Here is a 23,048-nt window from a genome sequence, read left to right as displayed (position 1 = left end):
GAGGCAGTGGCATGGACATGAATTTTGTTTGCAGGTACATGTGTTTCATTATGTATGTGACTTTATTTTGAGCGGGAATTCTGTACAGAAGTGTAGGGAAAGCTGCTGATAGCCTCTCCTCCACCAAAGAAAACTAGAGAAAAAGACGGGATAAATAGGCGTGGGGGAGACTACGCAGAGACTCCAAATCCCAGGTGTACGCAGTTCGGCAACATAGCCCGCTGCCATGGTAACGCAGCTCTGCCGCAATCCCAAAGTCCCCACGCTGAGAGGCGAAGACAGCGATGCGAAAGAGAAGCTAACAACATGAACACATCCTGTAGCGCTAAAACACAGGAAGAGGAGATGCTTTGCAAGGTGAGATGCAGGGGAATTAGGTTGGGGGTGGTGGGAGGGGGGGGGGGGGGGTATTCTGGGTTAAAAACACATTAGTCTCACAGCGATGTACAATTAGTCACATGATGTGAGCCAAAGCAAAATAAAATGATTTGAAACAGCAATGGGCAAATAAAACATCCTTCAGAAGTGCATTCCTTCCACAGAACAAGTTGCCGATGAAAAACACAGCCATTAATGCTCCAATAAAACTAACAACAATGCTGTCGAGAGTTTTTCCCCCACCCACACTGCGCTCTGTGCAAATACAATATCATCTTCAGAGAAAGTGGAAGGGGGAACTTCACTTTAGCCCCTGAGCTTGGAACACACCCATCAAATTCTAATCTCTCCTTCATTTTGTCATCTTTTACAGATAGTTTTTCAATCACTCTCTCCAACTTCCTCCCTTGTGAGAACAACTTGGTTTGCATATCTCCAGCTCCAATTTTGTATCCAGTATATATAGGGATGTTCAATACCACTTTTTTCCAACTCTTGTGAAGTCACAGACACTGACACCAAGAACTGATACCACTCATACTATTGAAACATAAAATTGCCCCCCAAAAAACAATGACAGATAATTTTAAAGAAAAAATTATCCCAATTGAGTATTTTTCCTGAAAATTGCATGAAATTATTGGCAATTTTCTGTGCTTTCAGATTCTAATTTCTAGTTCCTGATGGTCACAAGAGAGTGGTCAATACCTGATTGATAAAATGGCCACAAGATAGCGGCCGATACTGGTATTGGTCACCGTCGCATGTAGTAATAAGGCGGGGATCGACCCGATACCACTCATGCCTAAATATATCTTCATTTGAGCTGTTACGTTAGAGGACACATTTAGTATTGTTGTTGAGAGAGAGAGAGTGATAATATTTATCAGGGTTGGGCAAGTACTGATACCAGTTATAAGTATCAATGCCGATACCAGCCTTATTTTAAGGCATTGGTACTCACAACAGTAGCCAATACCGGTATCATCTGTCTTCTTGTGGCCATTTTATGATCAGGAACTAGAAATTAGAAGAATAGAAAATTGCCATTAATTTCATATAATTATAAGGAAAATATGTATTTCTTTAAAATTAACTGTCATTGTTTTTTGGGTGGAATTTTGTGTTAGTAACAGTGAGTTGAGTACTTGTAAAAAAATAAAATAAAATAAAAACACACACACACAAACAAAAACTGGTATCGAACTTCCCTAATATTTATGCCGAAGAGATTAGGCATCCAATTTGAGAACAACATTTCGGGAATCCGACTTGTTGGGTTAAGTGCTAAATTCACAGTGAGTCTGCCACTTGATCTTTTTCACAAGCATGAGTGATCCTGTCAGTCCGGCTAATTTCTGCCTACGGGAAATTGTGATGTCAATTGTAAAAAGAAATATTGGGGCCACGGGGAAAAGAAAAAAGTAAGTAAAGTTCACTAAAGTAGCGAGTGCCGCTCATGTTGTCACCTCGGCCAGTTCAGTCCCTAATAGAAAGATCACCTACAACCTCCGCTTTTGGACACTTTAGGAGGGCCCTTGACCTTGTTTGTTGACTTCTTCTCATCATTCATTGTTTGTATGACACCAGATGCCTCACACACAAACACATATTCACATGCGTGCATGCACACTCTAATTCATTGACACCCCCACCTTTGTCTCCCCCACCCCAACCCTTCCCAAAAAACCCATTGAGTCAACTTTTCACCCCCCCCCCCCCAGTTCGGACGCACACAGCTGCAAATGCTGAAATTAAAGCGAGACATTGACGCATATATTAGCATGTATTAGCTGCTTTCCCCTGCCCACTTAACATGCAAATCTCCCAGCCCCGTCGCCTCGCACCTTCTGCCACACATTCATTTGCTGAATTATAATTAGACTAATCTTGCATAATTAATAAGAAGTCGAGGACCCTCTGTTTTTTTATATCCCCTCCTCTATTGTGGTTGCAAAAGTTTAATATTGCTGTTGTTTGTTTTTGTTTTGGTAATGTAATACACCCACACACCTCCCCATCCTCAAAGAAAGATAAAGAGGAGAACACACAAAAGAAGTGGAAGTGATCTTCATGCCATGGGGGGATTTCAGAGAAGGGGTATTTTCAAAAAGAAGTGTGTTTATGTTTATTATGTGTTTTAGCCTGCTATGTCTTCTAGTTTGAGGAGATTGTAAGAACCTATGGTAGCATTATGACACAGAAAACGGTGAAAAAAGTGAAAGCCAATGGGAAAAATGACAATCAATTAACAAGGAAATTAACTCATGAAACCAAGTTCCATCTTCTCTGCACACCTTCTCATCTCTTCTCTGCACAGACGGACTTAAACCAGTGGACACAAAGCAAAGACAAAAGTCTTAAACCGAGGGATCACGTTCCACACTGGAACCACGGGGAGTCTGTTTTTTTCTTTTCTGTCTTCACTTCTACATCTCTGTTAACCCCTTTTGTCTGCATCTGTTTCAGTTCCCAAGACCAAACACGGGCCTCGCAGCATGCAGTCACTATCCAAATGGTGACAACTTGCTCAACTTAATAACAACAATCACCCTATGGAAGCCTACATGTAAATTTGCTATTCTGCTTTCCTCGGGGACTCTCCGTTTTACATTTCTTTCCATTGGCGCATCTGTTGCAGATAATGGCAACCAACCATGCTTTACATATGGGCTTAATAATGAAGGGTACACCTAAGCATCACAAGACCTCCAACAAAATTTTCATGGGCATTCATCAACACTAATGATTGTTGACATAACTGCCTTTTCACATGGACGTAAAAGACATCACCCTCTTTGTTCGTTGTAAATGAATGTTTACCAGTTGCAGCAACTGTTGAGGCATGTGATGAAAAAGTGTTATAGAAGCCTTACTTTTTTCTACTCCTTACTGGGATCTTGGCTCTTTGGCTTGCAAACCCACCTCACGTTAATACGGCTCAAAGGAAAAATATAACAACACTGTGCAGCGTACAGACCACCAGCAAGGTTTCACTGTACAAAAGTGGGAACAAAATCATGAAGCACGATATTTGTGTTAGTTAGTTGGTCACTTCCTGCTTCACGGAGGAAAACATGACATTTTAAAATGGACAGCTGGGGCCTCACTTCTTTTTTCTTTTCTTTTTTATTCTACAAGCCACAAGAATATTTGTTACAGAGATTTTTCTTTTTTTTTGCAAAAAGAGTTTTAAAAAATGTATTTAAGGTTAACAGTCAATTTGTTAGCTAATACACTCCCTGTAAGTAAATAAAGCTTATCTAGGCAATGTATCAACAGCACCTTTGTCTTCGCTGTTGGCCTCTGATGATGTCCTAGCATGAAAGGAGCTTGCAAAGTTAAAGTACCACTGTTCGTCGCGCCTACCTAAGTGTTGGACGCTGCACCGGAAAGACAAACACTCTAAGGTTAGCTGGGCTCCAGGTGGCGGAGTGGAACCGTCACTTGCCTAAGATGCAGATTGGCGTGGGTTCGCTTCCCCGCCTGGGGGACCATGTTTGTGTGTGTGTGTGAGTGCAAAGAGAAAAAAAAACCTTCTTAGGTAAGCTTAGCGCTAGCTAGCTGGTATGACAAACATAACATGGATGGACAACACAAATGCATTTAAAACTTGACCAAAAGTGACAAAAACACCCTCGGTGATGGCTCCTGAAGGTTGATGTAACTTATTTTAAACTAAAAAAGAAAACCATGGCTTGCTAGGTTTACAGCAAAATGTGTCTCTTTTTTGAGGGGCTTAGCAACATCCTATGTCTATAAAAAAATAGGACAATGGTAAAGACTAAGGAAGAAAAATGGAGATTTATTGATGTCCTGTATCCAGGACTATCACTCATTCAATGTCCATCCCACCTACACGCACACACAAACCTACACACCACCCAGAAAAAAACAAAACAGTGTCCTGACATGGTGCGGGGGGTGAAATTAGGAAACCAGATGTGAAGCATTAAAACATACTGACATGCTGAGGGCCTTCCTCTGACACACTCACACACTGGGAGCACTAAGTCATACAGCAGGCCCACAAATATGCACGTATGCATCATGCCTGTGTCACACATGAGCAAAGGCCGCATAGACCTCATGCACGTGTGTGATCGCCTGAAAGATATATAAGACCAAGCAATAAATGTACACACAATTTATGACACATTAATGTTAATTACACAACAAAGTTGTGGGAAAATTATTTTGCATCCAATGGCTTTGGGTGAGAATTATGATCAAGCCATGTTGACTTGAGGATATCGTCACCCTCTTAAAATAATTGACAAAGTCATTTTATTAATTTTTTTCAAAAAATGTAATTCTTTGCCTAAATTATCTCCTCATTATGCAAATGGTTCTTTTTTGGTGTGTTTCCTGAAAAATCTGAAAAAATGACTTTTGCGATTATTTTAAGATATGTTTCACGTAAAGACACAAGTCTACAGATGGCTAGTCATGCATCAGTGTATGTATATGCATCCAATTAGTACATGTGCCCAGGCCCAAGACCGGCTAAGGGGGAGGGTTGGAGATGTTTTGTTTTCCTCTGTGGGGAGAGCTATGTTTGAGGGGGCGAAGGGGGATCGGTAATAAATACCCCTGGACCTGAGTCCCCTGGCAGACTGGAAGCTAGACTGGTCACCAGGGTTAACACCCGGGGCACATGACCTTTGACACTGCTAATGGGGCACAGAAAACCCTCAATGAACTGATACACCCTCTGTCGCATACCACTACAGGACCTTTCACACCAGCCTTCCAGTCTCCCACCCCAAAAAACACACACACACGCACACACACACACCTCCCCTCTTAAAACATACAGCCATATCACTGGCATCAGCTTCTCACAGCCAAACTGACTCCTTGTTGTGTTTTTCTCTTTGCTCATTTGAGAGTTCTGAACAAAATAAAATAGTTCTTTTATTGACTTGTACAAGACCGTTAATGTTTGAAAGTGCCAACATGTCAAGAGCATCTTGAGCTATTGAAGGCAGGTTGCCCTGAACAAATTACCAAGGCTCTTGTACAAATGTAGACTCTAATTCACACCTATGGGAAAATTTTGAGGCTCCATTTAACCAAATGTGCATGTTTGGACCCACGCAGGTTTGAATTGAGGACTGTGTAAACTATTTATTACCCATGCACAACAGTGGCATCACTCGTAAGAATCTATGAGAAAAAAATATATACTGCACACCATGAACAGTTGGGTTGAAAAGTGACTAATCCAACACATGGGTCAATTTAACCCAACTTGTTGAGATGGAAAACAAAAAAAAAGAAGAAGAAGAAGAAGCATTTATTTGTACAAAACACTTGGATCAACTTAACCCAAGTAAGGGATTGGTCCATTTTTTACCCAAATTGGGTTATTTTTGGCCCAACTATTTTTAGAGTGGGGAAATGAGACTGGGAAATATTAAATGCAATCTTTTTTTGTATTAAAATACAAGATCTATGTTTTAAACCTGTTGTTTGAAATTCTTGGAAATTGCTTCTTCTTTTTTTTTTACCACAAAAAATAGTACACTTCATTGCATTTTTAAGTGTCTTTAATTACTTAACCGTTTATTTTATTTTATTTTGATAACAATGATACACCTGTGTAATAAAGGTCTTTCACTTGTATAGCGCTTTTACAACTGCTAATGCCCTCAAAGTAGTCACAACGACGTGGGATCGAACCCACAACCTCTGGGTTGGGAGACAATCACTCTACCACTGAGCCATGCTACCAACTAGATAGATCTGCTTTCATTATATTTCACAACTTTTTCCCTATAATCAAGACCATATTAAATGTTTAGAAATGTTTAAGCAAATTTTATGAAATGCACAAAATAGAACAGAAAATGTGCCAGTTTCCATTTGTTATTACTTTGCAAATATTGAGACGAGAGGAGACAACGTCATATAAGACGATCTCTCTGCCACAAGCAGAGATGGAAAATCCAAGTCCAGAAAGTAACAAATCTGCCAAAGTTTGGCTTTAGCTGCAGGTGCTTGTAATCAACCGGCAGGTAAACGAGGTCATAGAAGCACCTGTGGCTAAAGCCAAACTCTTGCAGGGTTTTTACTTTCTTGACCTGGTTTTCCCATCTCTAGCCACAAGAAACTCAGCAGACTGTCAAAAAAAGGGATCATGAATGAGGTTTCCATCCAAACGTTTCCAAGTTTTTTGTTTTTATTTTAGTACAAATGTGCAAAACTAACATGTGACTTACCTAATTCATCGTCCACCGCCATTTTTTGTGACCTTATATCTGCTCAAAACGTGTGACATGACGTCCATTCCTGCCATAGGTTCTCACTTCCCTTTTATTGATATGCTGAAAAATCCACCCCCTTCAAGCGTAAAACCCTTTATACCCTGAATTGTATGTCTTTTTTAAATTATTATTTCTTGAGCGTCCATTGTGGTTTATTTTCACAATTCTTGGTGAGGTGTGTATGTGGTAACCATACTTCCTGATAAAACATTTATGTTGGGAATTTTGCCGGTTTTGTTTTCAAAATCAAAGGTCAGCGAGCTAAACGACTTCGGCATTCTCTAAGCTCCGGGTCACCCCTTGAATTGTCCGACTCACCTCTAAACTTGAGAACTGTGACAAAAGCGAACATTTTAGAGCTCTCGTCCTGATTTATAGAGCTTAGTGGCGTTGTAAAACTTTCATGTGTAGCAGAGAGGAAAAGAAGGCTGCAAGAAGAGAGCGTGAGTAAACAAGAGGTACTTGGGTGTTTCATCAAGTTACTTTGTGGTCTTACGTGCTTTTTTAATTTGACTTGAATTCAATCTGAAGTCTCCCAAGCTTAACCTAAAGAGTGCCACCACATGGGACAGCGCTGGGTCAGCCTGCCAAATAGATGGATATGAAAAAAATATTCCAAGTCTGGAGAAGATGAATTCACAACCAGGACGGGGAATAGAAGTCCCATCAGTGGGCTGACCTCTCCCAGAATGTTTGCTTCCTCCTGAGGGACAAGCATTCAAAATATACTCTCATAACTGTCAAATGGTGACATGGAGCCTCCTTTACAGCTGAACAGATTTGAACATGCCAGAAGGTCACGTGCAATACGCTAAGACTGATCGGGCTTTTCCCAGTATCAATCAGCCACTAATCAGTTTCACTGCTACCATGTGTAAATCAAAGCTTGACCCAAACATTTCTCCGAGAAGATGCGTGGATCTGGGATGAATGCCGCCAAGTGAGAGAAGAGAGGAGAGAGAAGAGAAGAGACAGAAGAAGAGATGTCTTCTTAATTAGCCAGTAATGATAAGATCTGACAAACAACATCTGTTTCCTGAAAGCCAGAGAAGGGGGCGGCGGCGGAGAGGGGGGGGGGGGGGGAACCTGTGAAGTCTCCACAACAGGGACCTGCTTGTAAGAAAGTAAAGGGGGGAGACGTGTGAGGGAGGGAATGCTGTGTAGCGTGACACAATAGAAGAGTGGAGGATGAGGAAGAAGACAGACAGACAGGGGAGAGAAATCTGACAGGGTTGAAAGCGTCTAAAAAGCCAGGATGAGTTTGACAGACAGAGGAGAGGAAAACAGATCAAAATGAGAGGAAAGATGTGGAGGTAGACACACTGTGAGGAGCTGTGCTGGATAATGGTCCTGCAGGGAGGTAGAGGAACGTGTGAAGAGACGGGAATGGAATCGCTCAGAGGTCCAAGGTGCTGTAATTTACTGTCTGTGGCTAATACGCAGCAAATGTGCGCAGGCCGGGACAACCAGAGGAAAAGAGGAGTCGAGCGCCGGTCGGGCCTGCTGGGTGTTGCTGGGGGGGCACGCCAACTTTTGGGGCTCACAGCATGCCTGCTGGGAGCCTGTCAGCAGTCACATGCCCCCCTGCCCTCAGCGCTGACAGATTCATCAGGGCCGCTACCAACACATGCGCACAGCCAAAAGTTTATTGTGACATTGAAAGAGTTAAATCCGGACTCCTATTTTGCTTCTCCTCCTTGAGGAGGGTTACACAACATCTGCTGCGTGAATGATGAAACACAAGACAGACCATTAGAGCGCACCAATAATCATTTTAGGCTTATTTGCTGCATTCTGCCCCCCCCCCCCCCGAAAAAAATGGCAGGATGATGTAATCTGCAACAAAATAGAACTCAGTCACTAAAGGTAGACTTTGAATACACACTTTAGAAACACAAAAATGTGAACTACACTGTAAAAAGAGAATTGTTGACCAACTGAATTTAATTACTTCAAGTATCGCATGATTAAATTAAGTCAATCCAAAATTAATATATTAATGATTAACTTCAATCAAGTGTGTGTTACCATTTGAGGCAATTCAGTTAAATTGGTCAACAATTTTCTTTTTAGTCTTAAATTGGTTCAACAATTATCTTTAATATTTTCAGTTTTATCATATGAATTAGCATCTGAATTAAAGGTATGCCTTTGATTAGTTATAGGTTATTAGGAATATTTTGTTTTACATTTTATTTTATGAATTAAACGCAAACAATTCATAAGCTAAAAAAATCTTTATAGCTAACAATACAATTGTGGGGCTGTCAAAGTTAAAGCGTTAACTCAATTATTAATCACAAAAATTAACACATTAATCATATATTAACGCAGATTAATCACACTATTAATTATGACTGCAGATAATCCTTTATCTTGACAGCGGATGGTTGAGTTTGAGCAATAAACATAACTACATGCTTTAAAGTAAAACATTTAATAAATGTTTGCGTATAACATTGAGAACATTTGTTTATTTCATAATATTGGGGTCATTTTTTCCACATTTTAAATTATGCAAGTAACTGATTAGGAAAAGAGGAGGTTGAGATTGTGCAGTGGATCAAAAAATGCTGAAGACGTCCACATAACATTAAATGTAGAAATAATTCACACATAACCGATGCTTTCCAAATCAATTTTTTTTTTGATAAAAAGTCTGTTTAATTGATTAATCATGATTAATCAAAGTTCTAAAATGTGATTAATCAGATTAAAAAATAATAATAATTTTGACAGCTCTTGTAATCAGTAAATAAAAAATAAGTGTTCAGTGATTTCAGTATATACTTTAAATTTTATTGTTTTGTTTTTGAGCAATCCTTTCTGGCCAACAGGAATCCTGAAGATAAAACTGTTTTATTTTTGTTAAAGTGCAAATATTAGCATTCCTGCATGTTTTCTTTAAATGTGAAATCCAACTCCTGAGAGATTTAGTCTGTCCAGATTGCAGCGAAACAGACAAACAAACAAACTTGGGAGGCTTGCCGGGTCTGCGCAGCACCAGGGGGCATTGTTAAGTCATTAGTGAAATTTAAGACCTTTACACAGGAGGATGACCAGGCTCCGTCGCGCGCGCGCACACACGCACTCCAACAAGACTTGTGTCAAACTAAAGAAAACTGTTCTTGTTTCAAAATATCACTGTTAACTGGCCTATGACTTGGCAAAACACACACACAAGAGCCTGATTACGCTACATGTATGTCACAAGCTGCTTGCAAAATAAATGCAGATGCTGAGAATTTTGCTTGAAAGTCAAACCCACAGAAAGGAAAGTCACATACGCACGCTCACTTGCCGGCAATCTGAAGTGCCCTCTAAAGTCACGCTAATCTGCCCTTTTCTGATCCTCACAGAACCCCTCTCCCTCCTAGTTAATCTCAACACAGCTCAAGCAACTCTGGAAGCATTCATGGAATATATATATTTACGCAATATCAGTGGTGGGAAGTTCCAAAAAAAATTTCATTTTACAGTATTCAATTACATTTTACAGGCATCTGTTCTTTAGGTGAGTTAGAATTTATTTTCTTAGCAACTTTTTACTTTTACTCCCTACATTTGGAAATGAAAATTTGTTACTTTCTACTCCTTTATTTGTCAAAAAAACACTCATTGCTTTTTCTAACTCGACAGCACAGTGCAAAAAAATAAAATTAAAATTACAATTACAATTACAATTAAAATACAGTGAAATGAAGGAACATTAACCAGGGAGCAACAGATTTGGAGAGTAAGTCATTCAAGACAATTATTTGATTTTGTTGGACACAAGAATGACTTGTAGCAAATGTGTTGTGTCTTGTGCCAGTCAAAAAAACACCAGCTTCGAATGTTCATCAAAATTCAAAATTTTTATCAAAATTGTTTAGTATAAAAGTCGAGGCAATGCTAACTAGTTCTTACAACATACAAAACATGATATTATTATTTTCTTCCAGTATGAGCACTATGTGTGTTGATAAAAAGAGGAAAATTATTTACATTGTTTTCAAGTTTCAAGTTGTCGGGTTATCAAAATGGGTATTATATCAGTGTTGCCTCAGTAAACGTGAAAAACTAACTGAGTTACTTTATTGATTACTTGCTTTTTAAAGTAACTAAGTTGAAATACAAGTTATTTCCCCTTTCCTATGTGTTCTATAATGTATAATTACTTGTTTAGTGACTTTAGTGAGTATTGTAGTGTTAGGAACAGGTGTCCTCCTGTATTTTGTTATTCATTAACTAGTAGTTTTACATACAATACGTGCATGAGGGAGGCCTATTTATATAGCGATTTTTTTAGCTAAAGTGCCCAAAGCGCTTCACATAGCCTCACATTCACCCATTCAGACACCAGTAGTCGGCTGCTGCCTCGTCCGCTGGGAGCAAATCGGGGTTCAGTGCCTTGCTCAAGGACACCAGGGAGAGGATCGAACCCACAACCTCACAGATGGGAGCCGATCACTCTACCACTGAGCCACGCCGCCACGAGAAATGTGTGCTGTTTAATTTAAGTATTGTCAATTCTTTCTCTGTTACGTGCTTGGGGAAGTAAATGCAGTTTGTTATTAAAAGAGTAACTGTAGTCTGATTACATGACTGAAATAGGTATTGTGTTAGATGAATTGTTACCTGTTATCACTGTATAGAATTCACAATAAAATGTGTGAACTTTTGACTTTTGTACTAAAGCACTACATTTCAGAATCTGTACTCTTTTTCTTCTTTTTAAGTGTTGAGTCAGTACTTTTACCTGAGTTTTTCTCAAACAACTATTTGCACATCTATTTGTGTACACAGTCTGAATAGTTTTGCCATCTCTGCACAGCATCAATTACAGTTTTCTTTTGAATGTAGGTGATAACACGCCGTGTTTTGGAGAGGATCTCAAAGTGGAATTTTTCCAAAGCAGCATCATATTTTTTTTCATTGTAAATGGTAAACAGCCTGTAAAAAAAATTTGACCGGGCATGTGCGTGTGTAGTGTAGTGTCCAGTCTGGGCATATGCATGCAAGCATGACACAACTACAGCCACGGAGTTTCTTGTTTTGATGGTTTCCTCATTGCGGCTACATTTACTGAACCACTACAAAAACAATCCGAATCACATTATTTTCTGTACTTATATCAAGTCTAACACACTCTTGAGCTTGACATAAAAGTCTGTACGCTGTTAGCAGTCTGACTCTGACCGGGGCTCTCAGACAGTACCTGTCAAAAACAAAAGTGATTTTTGTGGACCATGCATGGTCTCTCCCTGTCTGTCTTTGTCTCCTTCTTCCCTTTGCATCGCCCCCAGGGAGGAGGCATCCCATGGTCCTGTGCCAGCTGCTCAGTGGTCCAGCCTGAGCGAGCGAGGTGGTGTGCACTGGAGCCTCAGGGCCCTGTCGCCAGGCTGCACCCCCCAACTCCCCCACCCCACTCGCCAACCCTTGTCTGATGGACTTACTGACAGGGGGTGTGAAGAGAGTGTCCATGGTTCGACCACCAGGGAGAGACCGTGACAGTGGACCAGAGGGACCAGTGGACCTGACTTTATATGTGCATAGAAATTGATATGTGTTTTTGTGTTCTGCTACCAACATTGTAAGCCAAGTATAAAATACTCAGACATAATTAGAAAGATATGACTACAAACCGACTGAACAACAAGTTCCGTTCAAATGGGATGGACTTTTTTTCTCGATTCTTGCCAGATACCGCACACCATGTTTGGTGAAAATCAGCGCAGCAGTTTTTATGTAATCCTAGCAGCAGATAAACACACACACTTAATGATGGTGAAAACAAGACCTCCATAGTGGAGGTAAAAATACTTTTTCCATGAACTATTTTTAAAATCTCCAGTGAGTAATATAATGAGTAGCTGAGATGCCAAATATACAACAGACATAAATTCAACAGAGTATGTATCTCTTGATTGTTTATGGTGCCATTACAAAAAAAACTGTGACAAGGGGCATGATATTTGAAAACATATTTGCTCTTTCGCAGCAGCTGTAACTTCAATTGGATGTGAATCTGAAGTGTCAGCAAAAACTTGTTCCATTGTAAAAAGCTCATATTCATAAAAGGAAAATGGAAATGTACATTGACTGTAGTCTTGCAGTTAATTACTATTCAAGTCTTACATTACATTTTCACTCAACGTGGCGTGTTTTATTAGTGTGTTTTAGTACTAGGATGGAATAACTGCAGAGGAAAAATAAGGTGTATGTAAAATCAATGAAAAAAAGATGACTCGTCTTCTTGCGAGACATCAGACTGTATAGTAAAGCCAGTTGTGCTGACTGCTGTCATTAAAGGGATACTTTGCGCTTTGCGCTATTTTCAGTATTAAAAAGTGAATATTTTGTCCAGAAATAACTTAATGATTTCATTATTTTTCATGTAAAATAACTTTTAAAATAAAAAATTTAACTTGCTGTCGACTGAAGATGACATCACCTATGCTGAGGAAATAGGTAACGACCAGTCACAGCTCACCAGTTTTCTGGGTTTGGTCAGCAAACTGAACCATGATTGGTCGCTATTTGTTTCCTCAGCACAAATGATGTCATCTTGCCACTAGTACAAGGTGCTTCGTCTCAATATGTCACTATCGTAACTTATATCTCAATTCGGGGTGTCAGGCGATTAACATTTTTTAATTGTAGTTAATCGCATGACTTCAATAGTTAACTCAGGATTAATCGCAAATTTTATATCTGTTCTAAATGTACAAATACAATACATAAATAATGTAAAAATACAATATATTTTTTCAAAGTTTTCATACTCTTGTCTATGTCTGCATCTTTTAGACATCTTACAGTAATTTCATAATAATTCATAAAATTGAGGTAAAGCTAATCAGATGTACTCTACTGTAAAAATAGTGTAATATTGATTTGTGTTGAGGTCATTTAATTGCCACTAGATGGCATAATTGCATTTGTAAGACGTTAGTGACCGCTCAGTGCATTTTTCTTTTCATACTAAGAGCTATCTAATCTTTAACATGAAGTAACTTGTGAAATTCTGCACATTTTTAAAGTTGTATAAAACAACTTGACCCCAGTCTCCACAAATATATGCATTATTATAAAATGCATTACTGCAAAATTTTGACGTGAACGTGTCTGCTGCGTTGCGACTGGAATTCCCTCAGTACAGGTTGTCCAAGTAAGGGGCAGTCATAAATTGTTAAAAAAATGGTGGCGTTAAAAAAAACTTTAAATTAACTCAAAATGACTGCAGTAATTTTTACACCCCTAATCTCAATAGCTGTTGATACTATGAAGACCATACTTTTTCTGGAAAATTAATTATCATAAGTTTATGCAGCAAACATTTGAACACAAAAATCCAAGAAGCAAATTTTAGGAAACTTTTCACAAATGTTCAATATGCAAACCCAAATCCGAATTCCATTTCTCGCCAAACTCGAACATGCATATCGGGATTGTTGGTTATCTAGGTCTCAGTTATCCGAGTCTTCAGATCATGATGTTGAAACGCTTTCTCTTTCCTAGTAAAATCCATTTTAATAAGAGGCAGATTGGTGGAGACGACATTTTACACAAAAAGCTGAAACCTTGATTGGGATGTAACAAAGGTCTGACAAAACCACCGCAGCAAAAAAAATTGGCAATTTTACTTTTTCAACTAAATCAATTTTATTTTGCTATGTTTTCCAGTTAGCGAGATTTTGTAAAGTGACATATTGACATATGAAACACCCTGCACTTTTGATACATACAATTTCCCCAAATGACAGATAATTTTAAAGACAACATTTTTTTCCTTAAAATTGCATGAAATTAAGGTCAGTTTTCCATTCTGCTAAGCTCTAGTTCCTGATCGTAAAACAGCCGCAAAAGGGTGGCTGAGTACTGATACCTTGAAATAAGACCTGGTATTGATACCAATAATGATCGATTTGTATACTTGTGTGGCTGCTAATTTACTGTACATCACCCACACAGTTGACTTTTAATCATGCGATTAAAAAAAAGTTTTGTATGGCGTTCATCTTCCAAAGTTCTATTTCGCTGTCTCTCTAAATTGGAAGTTACCACATTGATTGCAGTAGGAAGAGCTACAAGAACATGTTAAAGTGACTACAGGACAAGCAATCCCTTACAATGAAATTGTTGTCTCACACATTCAGCTTTGGCATGCTTGTACTATGACGACCTCACAGGACATTGTAGCACATCAGTTTACATCTGGGAAATGGGAGGAATGTGACCTCCGACACAGTCCAAAACTGTTGCTGCATTTATTCTTTGGATGAAAGTTTAATATTCTTTCCCAAAGAATGATTGTATTTTCCTTTGAGATGGAAGCAAGCGAGCGTTCAGAAAGCCGTGTCCCCCACTGTTCCGAGCCCAGGGGTACGCCATCATGGCTGCTGAGAAAACAGCCGGGTTCAGAAGCAACGCCCTTCATCACGCATAGTTTGTTTTTTAAATGGGCTTAAGTCGGCCGTGCTCAAGCAGGTGGAGCCACGACCATTGAAACAGATGGTCTCCGAGACACCGCCACACATTTACATATAACAATAAGTGATATCTGAATAGTTTTTTGTCAAACTACCCAGACAGTGTTAATCCATTCAAAGAAATGTTGGCTACAGATTTACCGCACCAACCAAAGAGCTTTACGTTTAGATTATGACCGCATACCCATGATTTTACAAACAATATCAGCATTAATAAACATTCCACTTGGGTATTTTGTCAAAGAGATGAATTGTGTAGAAAAATAGAGCTGGACTAGTTGAAAACACACATGGTGTTGCGTGTACATAACTAGAACTAGAAGACAACAAATGGATCAATACAAGCCACAAGGCAAGATTAAGACTAATGGATTCCACTCGCAGTCCAGCATCTGAAGTCAAACCATGACACACATAATGACTGCTCAACGAGGAAAGCAAAAACCTTAAACAAGCACAAATATCCCTCCAAAAATCAAATGTCCCCTGTTGTATACCATTTTTCTCACTATTAAAAGGCAGACTTCGAAATTTGCTGACCTTACATGAGCTTTGGTGAGCTTGTTTTGAGTCTGGGGGAGGATACAACAATATTGACAGCATTGGAAAATTCCTATTGATTATTCTTCTTTTCTCGGAGTGCCGGCTTGTTAAAAAAGACCGCTCCTAGAAACACGATCAATTAGTGAGATAGTGCTTGCCATTGATCACCCGCCCACCCCCACAGCACAAGGCCGCTGCCTCCCGATGGATCCCTACACACACTTCCTTATGACCAACTATTGATCTCCGCTTCTTAGCCCAATATAAAAGCAGCCAGTGAATGCTGACCTCTCCGATCCAAAGCACACAGTCCTTTCTTACTAATACTAATACTGACATCTGCTTGTCTCCATTGTAAAGCCACCGCGGCAGTCATAAACACAAAGGTCAGCTTGGGCTCACAAGCAATATAACTCCTAGCTCAGAGGTCATCACGCCAATAATACTACCATTAAAAAAATCTTAGCGGGTTAATTCCAAGCAACCTTTCAATGGATGATCGAAAAATATCAGCATTATTCTTTTTACTGCAATCTTACATTTTTTCATGATAAAAACTGACACAATTCTGAGGAAGTAAAACTTTCACTATCAACCTTTCTAGCAAACATCTGAAGGTTCCGTGCCAAAAGCAACTGGTCTTCATCCATCTTGAATGAAGCACTGGTTCTTGCTATTGTGCTACGATGCTTCATTCTGTGACGACGAAGTGTTGGTTTCATGCCAAGCATACCTTTTAGAATTGTAGTCAAAAGTTTAGCTTTTGTTTTATTGCCCTGCAAATGCTTTTAGGAGACCTTAGGATTTTGGCAAATTGTAGACGAGGCGAGATGTTTTTCTTTGGAAGAAAAATCGAAGGAAGATTTATGTTTAGCTGCAACTGGGACTTTCGTTGAAGTGAAAGGGATTATGACATAAACACTTCCAAATACCGGCCACTTTTGGCCCTGAGCATTCAGATGTCAGCTCGCGAAAGATGAAGATGAATTTCACCGCAAGCATCCATCCAAATCAACAAATTAATGACTACACCAGAATAAGACTTTTGAATGGTCAAAAGCCAGCCAATTAAGTCCTGACCTGAATCCGTTTGAATCGGGGGTCTTAATCGGGCTGCGTACAAACAAACAAAAACGCAATATTAGACTTTTTGGGAGCTCTTTTGCAAGAAAGTGTGGTCCAATATGGTCAAATATTCTAAGTCAGCTTGTCACGCAAAAAACTGCTGTCATTTAAAGGGGAAGTCAACCGCAAAAGTTTCTTTACAATAATAATATGTTCTATGCAGCCCCACTAGTCTCAACACGACATTCTGATTAATATTGAGTTTGTGGAATATTAGTTAAGCACCAAAATCCACCCGTTTTTAATCCATCTCAGGGGGCAGCCATTTTGCCACTTGCTGTTGTGTCACATGACCAAACAGAAAACATTTGAGCTGGGATTGGTTTTAGTCGTTACCTGAGCAACTGTGATGTCATTTTGCAGCAACTGGCAAAATGGCTGCCCCATCCGATGGATAAAAACAGGTGGATTTTGCTGCCTAGCTCACATTCCACAAATGCGATATTAATCAGAATGCCATGTTCAGACTAGTACATACATAATATTAATGTCAATAAAACTAACAGGTGTTTTAATTAACAATATCCTTTTGTTATACTCTCCAACAGATCTGAGAGGGATTCTTCCAATTTCGCTTGGCGATTTATGTAAATGTTTCAAGTTTTGAAATAATCTATGATAGTCTCGTATTATATAGGCTATACAACAGAATCAGGCATTTAACAAGCATCTGTTCTGTTTCTTTGTCCACTGTACAGTCTCTTACATAAGGAGCCCAAACCTTGCAGTCAATTAAAAAAAAAAGATGAAGCATGATTCATTTTTAGAACACACTGAGTGAAAGAAGTGTTAGCAAGGATTTATGGTGATGTGCCCCAAGGAGTCAATCTATCTATCTGTCTATCGATCAGCTGTCGGACCAATCAGTGAGCAACACTGTCTATCAGTCAAAGCTAAGCGCTGCTCTCCAAACAGAGACGTCACACTGGGCCGAGAAGCGCAAAGAAGAGTTAGTCCGAGTTTAGGTTAGACAATTGTAAAACTATTAGACGCAGCAGGCAGCGGCCTATTAAATCATCTTCTCCCTTGAACAACATGAGAGTCATCTCTTTGTGCCCTCCTCTTGCCTCCGCCCTCGATCCATCCTTTCAGCCCTCCTTATGGATCAGCTGTGATCTCTTTCTCCTTTCACTCAACTCGGGATTAGGGAGAGAAGGGGGGCGGGAGGTGAGGCGGCAGCAGGAGAAGGGGGAGAGGGAAAACTGAAACAATATGGAAAGGAGATTAGAAAAGTGGGGGTTAGGGCCATTTGGGGAATTGCAAACTACCTTGTGCTTGGGTAGGTGTCCGAATGACACTGCCTAATTATGGCAAAATTAGACATGCCAACGGAGGAGGGAGGGGTGTTTACTGAGATGCTTACTCAATGAAAAAAAAGAAAGGGAGTTGGGTAATGGAGGGTGAAGTGGTATGTAAGAGCATGTTGGGGCGCAGGAGATAAGAAGCGGGGTTGGGAGAAGGCGAAAACACGGGGAAGCGGGGAAGAAAAGGATGGAAAGCATCATGGGCAGTGGACGTGAGCGGGCCCCTGCGCGCTGCATGTTAATTGGAGAACAGGTGTTGGGGCTGGGAGCAGGAGGCTGATTACTGGAACCACGGAAACACACACGCACACACACCCCTTCCCACAAGAACACACACACACATGAATAATTTAAGATCCAAGCGGTGACTGGGGAAAAAAGGTCAAAGTAGGGGTCACTGAGACACATATACAATTGCACATACATTCATATACATAAATAAACGTGCCAGGTTCCAAAAACATACCTCTATTTCTGTGCATGCACACACTCCCAATATTCACACACCTTTTCTTTTTTTTCACCAAGCGCGCAAATGTGGACAGTGGAATGAGAAAATGCACATACGTGGAAATAAAATGGCCCCACAGCAAATTCTCTTGGCTTATCAGAAATTAACTAGCTCCTAATGGGCTGCTCCCAAAGGAGAGGATTTGCAGGCTGGGCAAGAGGGAGAGACCCCCACCAGGATGGGATGCGCCCCGTGCGATTAGAAAGGAGCAGAGGTCAACGATTCGTCTTAAGTCAGTCACAAAATCCCGCAATGGAAATACTGTAGGCATGATTCGCTCTCTCCGCAGAAGGCTGTGGAGTTACTTAAATGGAGGTTTAAGGCATGTAAGGAGGAAGTGTATAAGGGATGGGACATGGAGAGAATAATGTGCAAATGAGAAAAGCAGCTGCTCCGAGGCATTCTGGGAACACTGAAAAGACAACAGCCTAGTTTTTCCATGATATGAAAAATATCCTGAGCAGAACTCCTATGAGACACACTGTCAACAGGCAGCCAGCTTGAACTGAGAAGGGGAAGAAAAGGGTCCTTGACATAAATGAAGTGAGTGTTTTCTTCACAATTGTTATAAAAGTGGGACTGAAGGGAAGACGGAAGGAGACGAGGTGCGGCAGGAGGGAGAGCCAATGAAGGTTGCGTCCATGACATCACAAGCAAAGTATTCCCGCTTATGACCATTCATCACTCTGCTGACAGAGTCCGTGAAAACCCCAAATCGCTCGGATGTGAGGGCCTTCACACACTCTGATTACTGCGGTGGTTAAAGTGTGATAAGTAGCGGTCAGGGTGAACATTGACGACATGTGTGAGCCTGCATGCAGATATGAAACATACACATGCTTCTCATATGAAGATTAATGTGTGTTTGGGGGGGGTCTCAGGTGCAAACGGTCCTAAGTAGGTTGACAACTGAACAGACGTTGGTAGTAATTTTACACTAACTGGACACTTTATTAGGTACACATGCACGAGCTAGTGAGCTCCAATGCGAGTGCTGTATCAAAAAAAAAGCTCATTTTGGGTAGACATTGTACAGAAATAGATGTTTAAAAAAAAAATGCAGGACGTCTGCCACGCTTAACTACGAGGTACAGTGGTGCCTCGAGGTACGTGTTTCATTTATTGCTCTAACTCAAAGTATGTGTATCTCAAATCATCTTTTCCCATTGAAATGAATGGAAATGACATTAGTCCATTCCACAGCAAAAAAAATAATAACAAATTGGAGTGTCGTTTGGTGTGGGAAAAATCACCTTCCACATTATTGTTCTTTATGAAAACACAGAGCAGTGGTGTAATTCGATTTATATAATATTTCTAATTAAAACAATTATTAATCAGTTCGGATAATGGATGGATAACTTGTTTTTGTCACACAGAATTAATTGAGTGGCCAATGTGCTTCTGCATCTGGTGTGCCCTTTTGGGCGTCCTTGGGCAGTATAAGAGACGGACAGACAGACAGACCGATATACTGCTAAGTGAGACATCTCAAATCTTCTTAGCCCAACAATATGGCACGAATATTAGCCGTTCTTCACAGAGGATAAAGAATAGATGAATGCAAGTACTGTTTTATTGTCTGTTGACATGTTTTGCTATGCTTAATGGGTTAAACCACTGCAACAGTAATAGGGACATTAAAGTGAGAATTCTCACTTTAATGTCAGAATACTGACTTTAAAGTGAGAATAACAGTAGCACTAATAAAGTCATCATTCTCACTTTAAAGAGAATAAAGTCAGAATTTTCACTTTACAAATCTCGCTTTAAAGTGAGAATCCTGCCAAACTTTTTTCTCTCTCTCTTAACTGGCCCTAATCCTCTTCCGTATATTTCTTTGCGCAATTATTGAACATTTAATTAAAAGTAGATGTATTGGAAACGCACCTTATAGATGCTATTTAGAGCGCTTAGCTAGCTAACTGAAAGGTTAAGCTACTGCATGTGGTTGTTTTAAATACACAAGGTGTAATTGCCTTTGATTTATGTTTAGTTTGACAATGAAATGGAACCGGGAGTGTTAATAAACCGCTCGAGGCCTCTTTTGACAGAATCATACATTACTTACCAAACTGCTGCTAATTGTGAAGCGAGCTGAGTTGAGTTCACTGCCATCATACAACGCTTGCATATCGAGTCTGTGCTCAAAAGTCAAAGGAAAAAAATCTGACAGGCAATGGCTCGTATCTCAAGGCATCGCAGTAGTAGAATTATATTTATTTATAGGCGCTATGCAATAGTCACCTTGCCTTGACAGTTGGCACTAACTGACACGGCCAAAAGCACTGCTTCTAATATGACAAATAAACCTGCACAAATACATCAACGTCCACGGCTTCATCCGTCCAGTACAAGCATCCAAACCGGATGAAGTTTTACAGAGTGGAAATGCAACGAGTGTGTTTGCGAGCGGTTAAATTCACCCAAAAGCGCAACCTTTGGTAAGTATGAGTCAGTGCTTTGTGTACTGTATCGCAGCTCCTTACCTGTCAATGATGACTGGGTCAGAGGGCGTCTCATTTCGGTTACCGCAACTCTTCTTCTCACAACAGCGGCTGAGTGGGCAATTAAAGGGACAGAAAAGACAACAAGAGGGAAAAGTCAGCCAGGAAAATAAGCAATTTAAACCCGAGGAGCCGTCATTTGTCCACAGGCCCGAACTCTGCAGTCCACCAACATCCAGCAGAAACACAAAGGAGGCATGAGAGGGGAGGGCAGGAGGGGACAAAAGAATAGAAGAGGAAGAAAAGGTACAACAACACACCCTACAAAACAGTGAGAGACCATTCAAAAGTGAAAAGGCAGCCAGCCAATCTGTCACATTGATTCCGAAATCAAATTCAACCCCCACGCACACGCACACACACATACAACCATTCGTCAGCAGTCCTGTCCGAGGAGCCTGCTGGTCACCCCCCCCCCCCCCCCGACCCCCACCCCCTCCGCCCCGAAGTCCCCTCCACTGCATAACAAAAGTGCCCCCACCCTTTACCATCTGCCACCCCTACACCTCGCCTCAACCCTCTCGTGTCCCAGCTTGGCCCTGCCCTGCCCCCCTCCGCCCCCCTCCGCCCCCCTGTCAGACGGCCTCACTCCCCAGCTGTGACGCTTGCCCTCTGCCTCTTCGGCTCTGTTATTAGCCAGCTGTGAGTCACATTCGGGCATCTGCTGGCTACACAATGGCAGAGCCCGCTCCATCTCAGACCCCCATCCTTTCCCTGCTGCTGCCCTCCAACTCCGGGTCACTGGCCCTCTCACCGTTCCTCTTCCTCTTCCTGCACAGACCGCTGTTTAGCCATTTACCTTCATAAACCACGCTATTATTATATCATTATTATCCGAGCTCTGTCATATGTAGCACATGGGGTCTTCAAGCCGGCACCTCCCGGTTACATCTGCGGAAAGTGTCACTCGCCGCTGACAACGTTCAAACATGCTGTCTCAGCTCATTCCTGGAGTGTCAATTTGATGAAGGAATTGTAATAACGGTCCACTTAAGCGCTTCCGGTTATGTCAGCTGTCGTCTCTCTGCGCAATTACAGTGCACTGGTTGGCGACATGCTGCTTTATAGTTACAATTGGGAAGATCGTTTTTACATTTAAAAGGGTACATTAGTTAACAGTGAGTGAAAGATAGAAGACGATATTGCGAATCTATTTGGACAGATTTGAAAATTCAAGATTTTGGGCCTTATTGTCATGCCTAGCCAAAAAATTGACTCGCTGGGCTGGGAGAGATGAGATTGGCACGCGACAAGTGCATTTATACAGATAAACTGCAAAATCTCCACTTCAAGTTTTTTTTAAGATGATAATGATTATAATTGGGCGGCACGGTGGATGACTGGTTAGCACGCCCGCCTCACAGTGCAGAGGACGTGAGATCGAGTCCGGGCTTCGGCCTTCCTGGGTGGAGTTTGCATGTTCTCCCCGTGCTTGCGTGGGTTTCCTCCCACATTCCAAAGACATGCATGTCAGGTTACTTGAACACTCCAAATTGTCCATAGGTGTGATTGTGTGTATGGATGGCTGTTTGTCTCTATGTGCCCTGCGATTGGCTGGCAACCAGTTCAGGGTGTACCCCGCCTACTGCCCGAAACCAGCTGAGATAGACTCCAGCGCCCCCCGCGACCCTTGTGGGGATTAAGCGGTTAAGAAAATGGATGGATGGATGATTATAATTCATTCAATGAATTGATTTCAACAATGATTTAGAGCGATTGTCCTACGTTGTTGTCATATCTACGAATGAAACACACTGTCTGCCTGCACCTCTATCTAATCCACGAAAATCTCGTTATACCACGTGCGCCATCAGTTAGACATGGTTTTACCGAGTCTAAAATTCTGTTTACTTTTTGTAGCCAAATTTGCAGATGCGCTGGGGAAAAATGCCGGGAGAAAACTTGTCATAGAAAATGCCTGGCGACTTGCGGTGCGG

At 40.9% G+C, this 23,048-nt stretch overlaps 1 protein-coding gene across 4 annotated transcripts in view; it reads right to left on the bottom strand.

The window, feature by feature from the left end:
• ebf2 (EBF transcription factor 2) overlaps window positions 1–23,048 on the bottom strand; it is a 38,548-nt gene that overhangs the window by 6,825 nt on the left and 8,675 nt on the right. For all 4 annotated transcript variants that reach the window (XM_086075898.1, XM_086075896.1, XM_086075897.1 and 1 more), the window contains exon 6: window positions 21,094–21,162. In XM_086075898.1, coding sequence (XP_085932024.1) covers window positions 21,094–21,162 — 69 coding nt within the window. The remainder of the gene's footprint in view (window positions 1–21,093; window positions 21,163–23,048) is intronic.

Source organism: Leptonotus elevatus, chromosome 5 (assembly GCF_054856555.1).
Source record: "Leptonotus elevatus isolate MCC_2025b chromosome 5, RoL_Lele_1.0, whole genome shotgun sequence".
Taxonomy (NCBI): domain Eukaryota; kingdom Metazoa; phylum Chordata; class Actinopteri; order Syngnathiformes; family Syngnathidae; genus Leptonotus; species Leptonotus elevatus.
The sequence above is the reverse complement of the archived record's forward strand: the minus strand, read 5'-3'. Positions and strand labels throughout refer to the sequence as shown.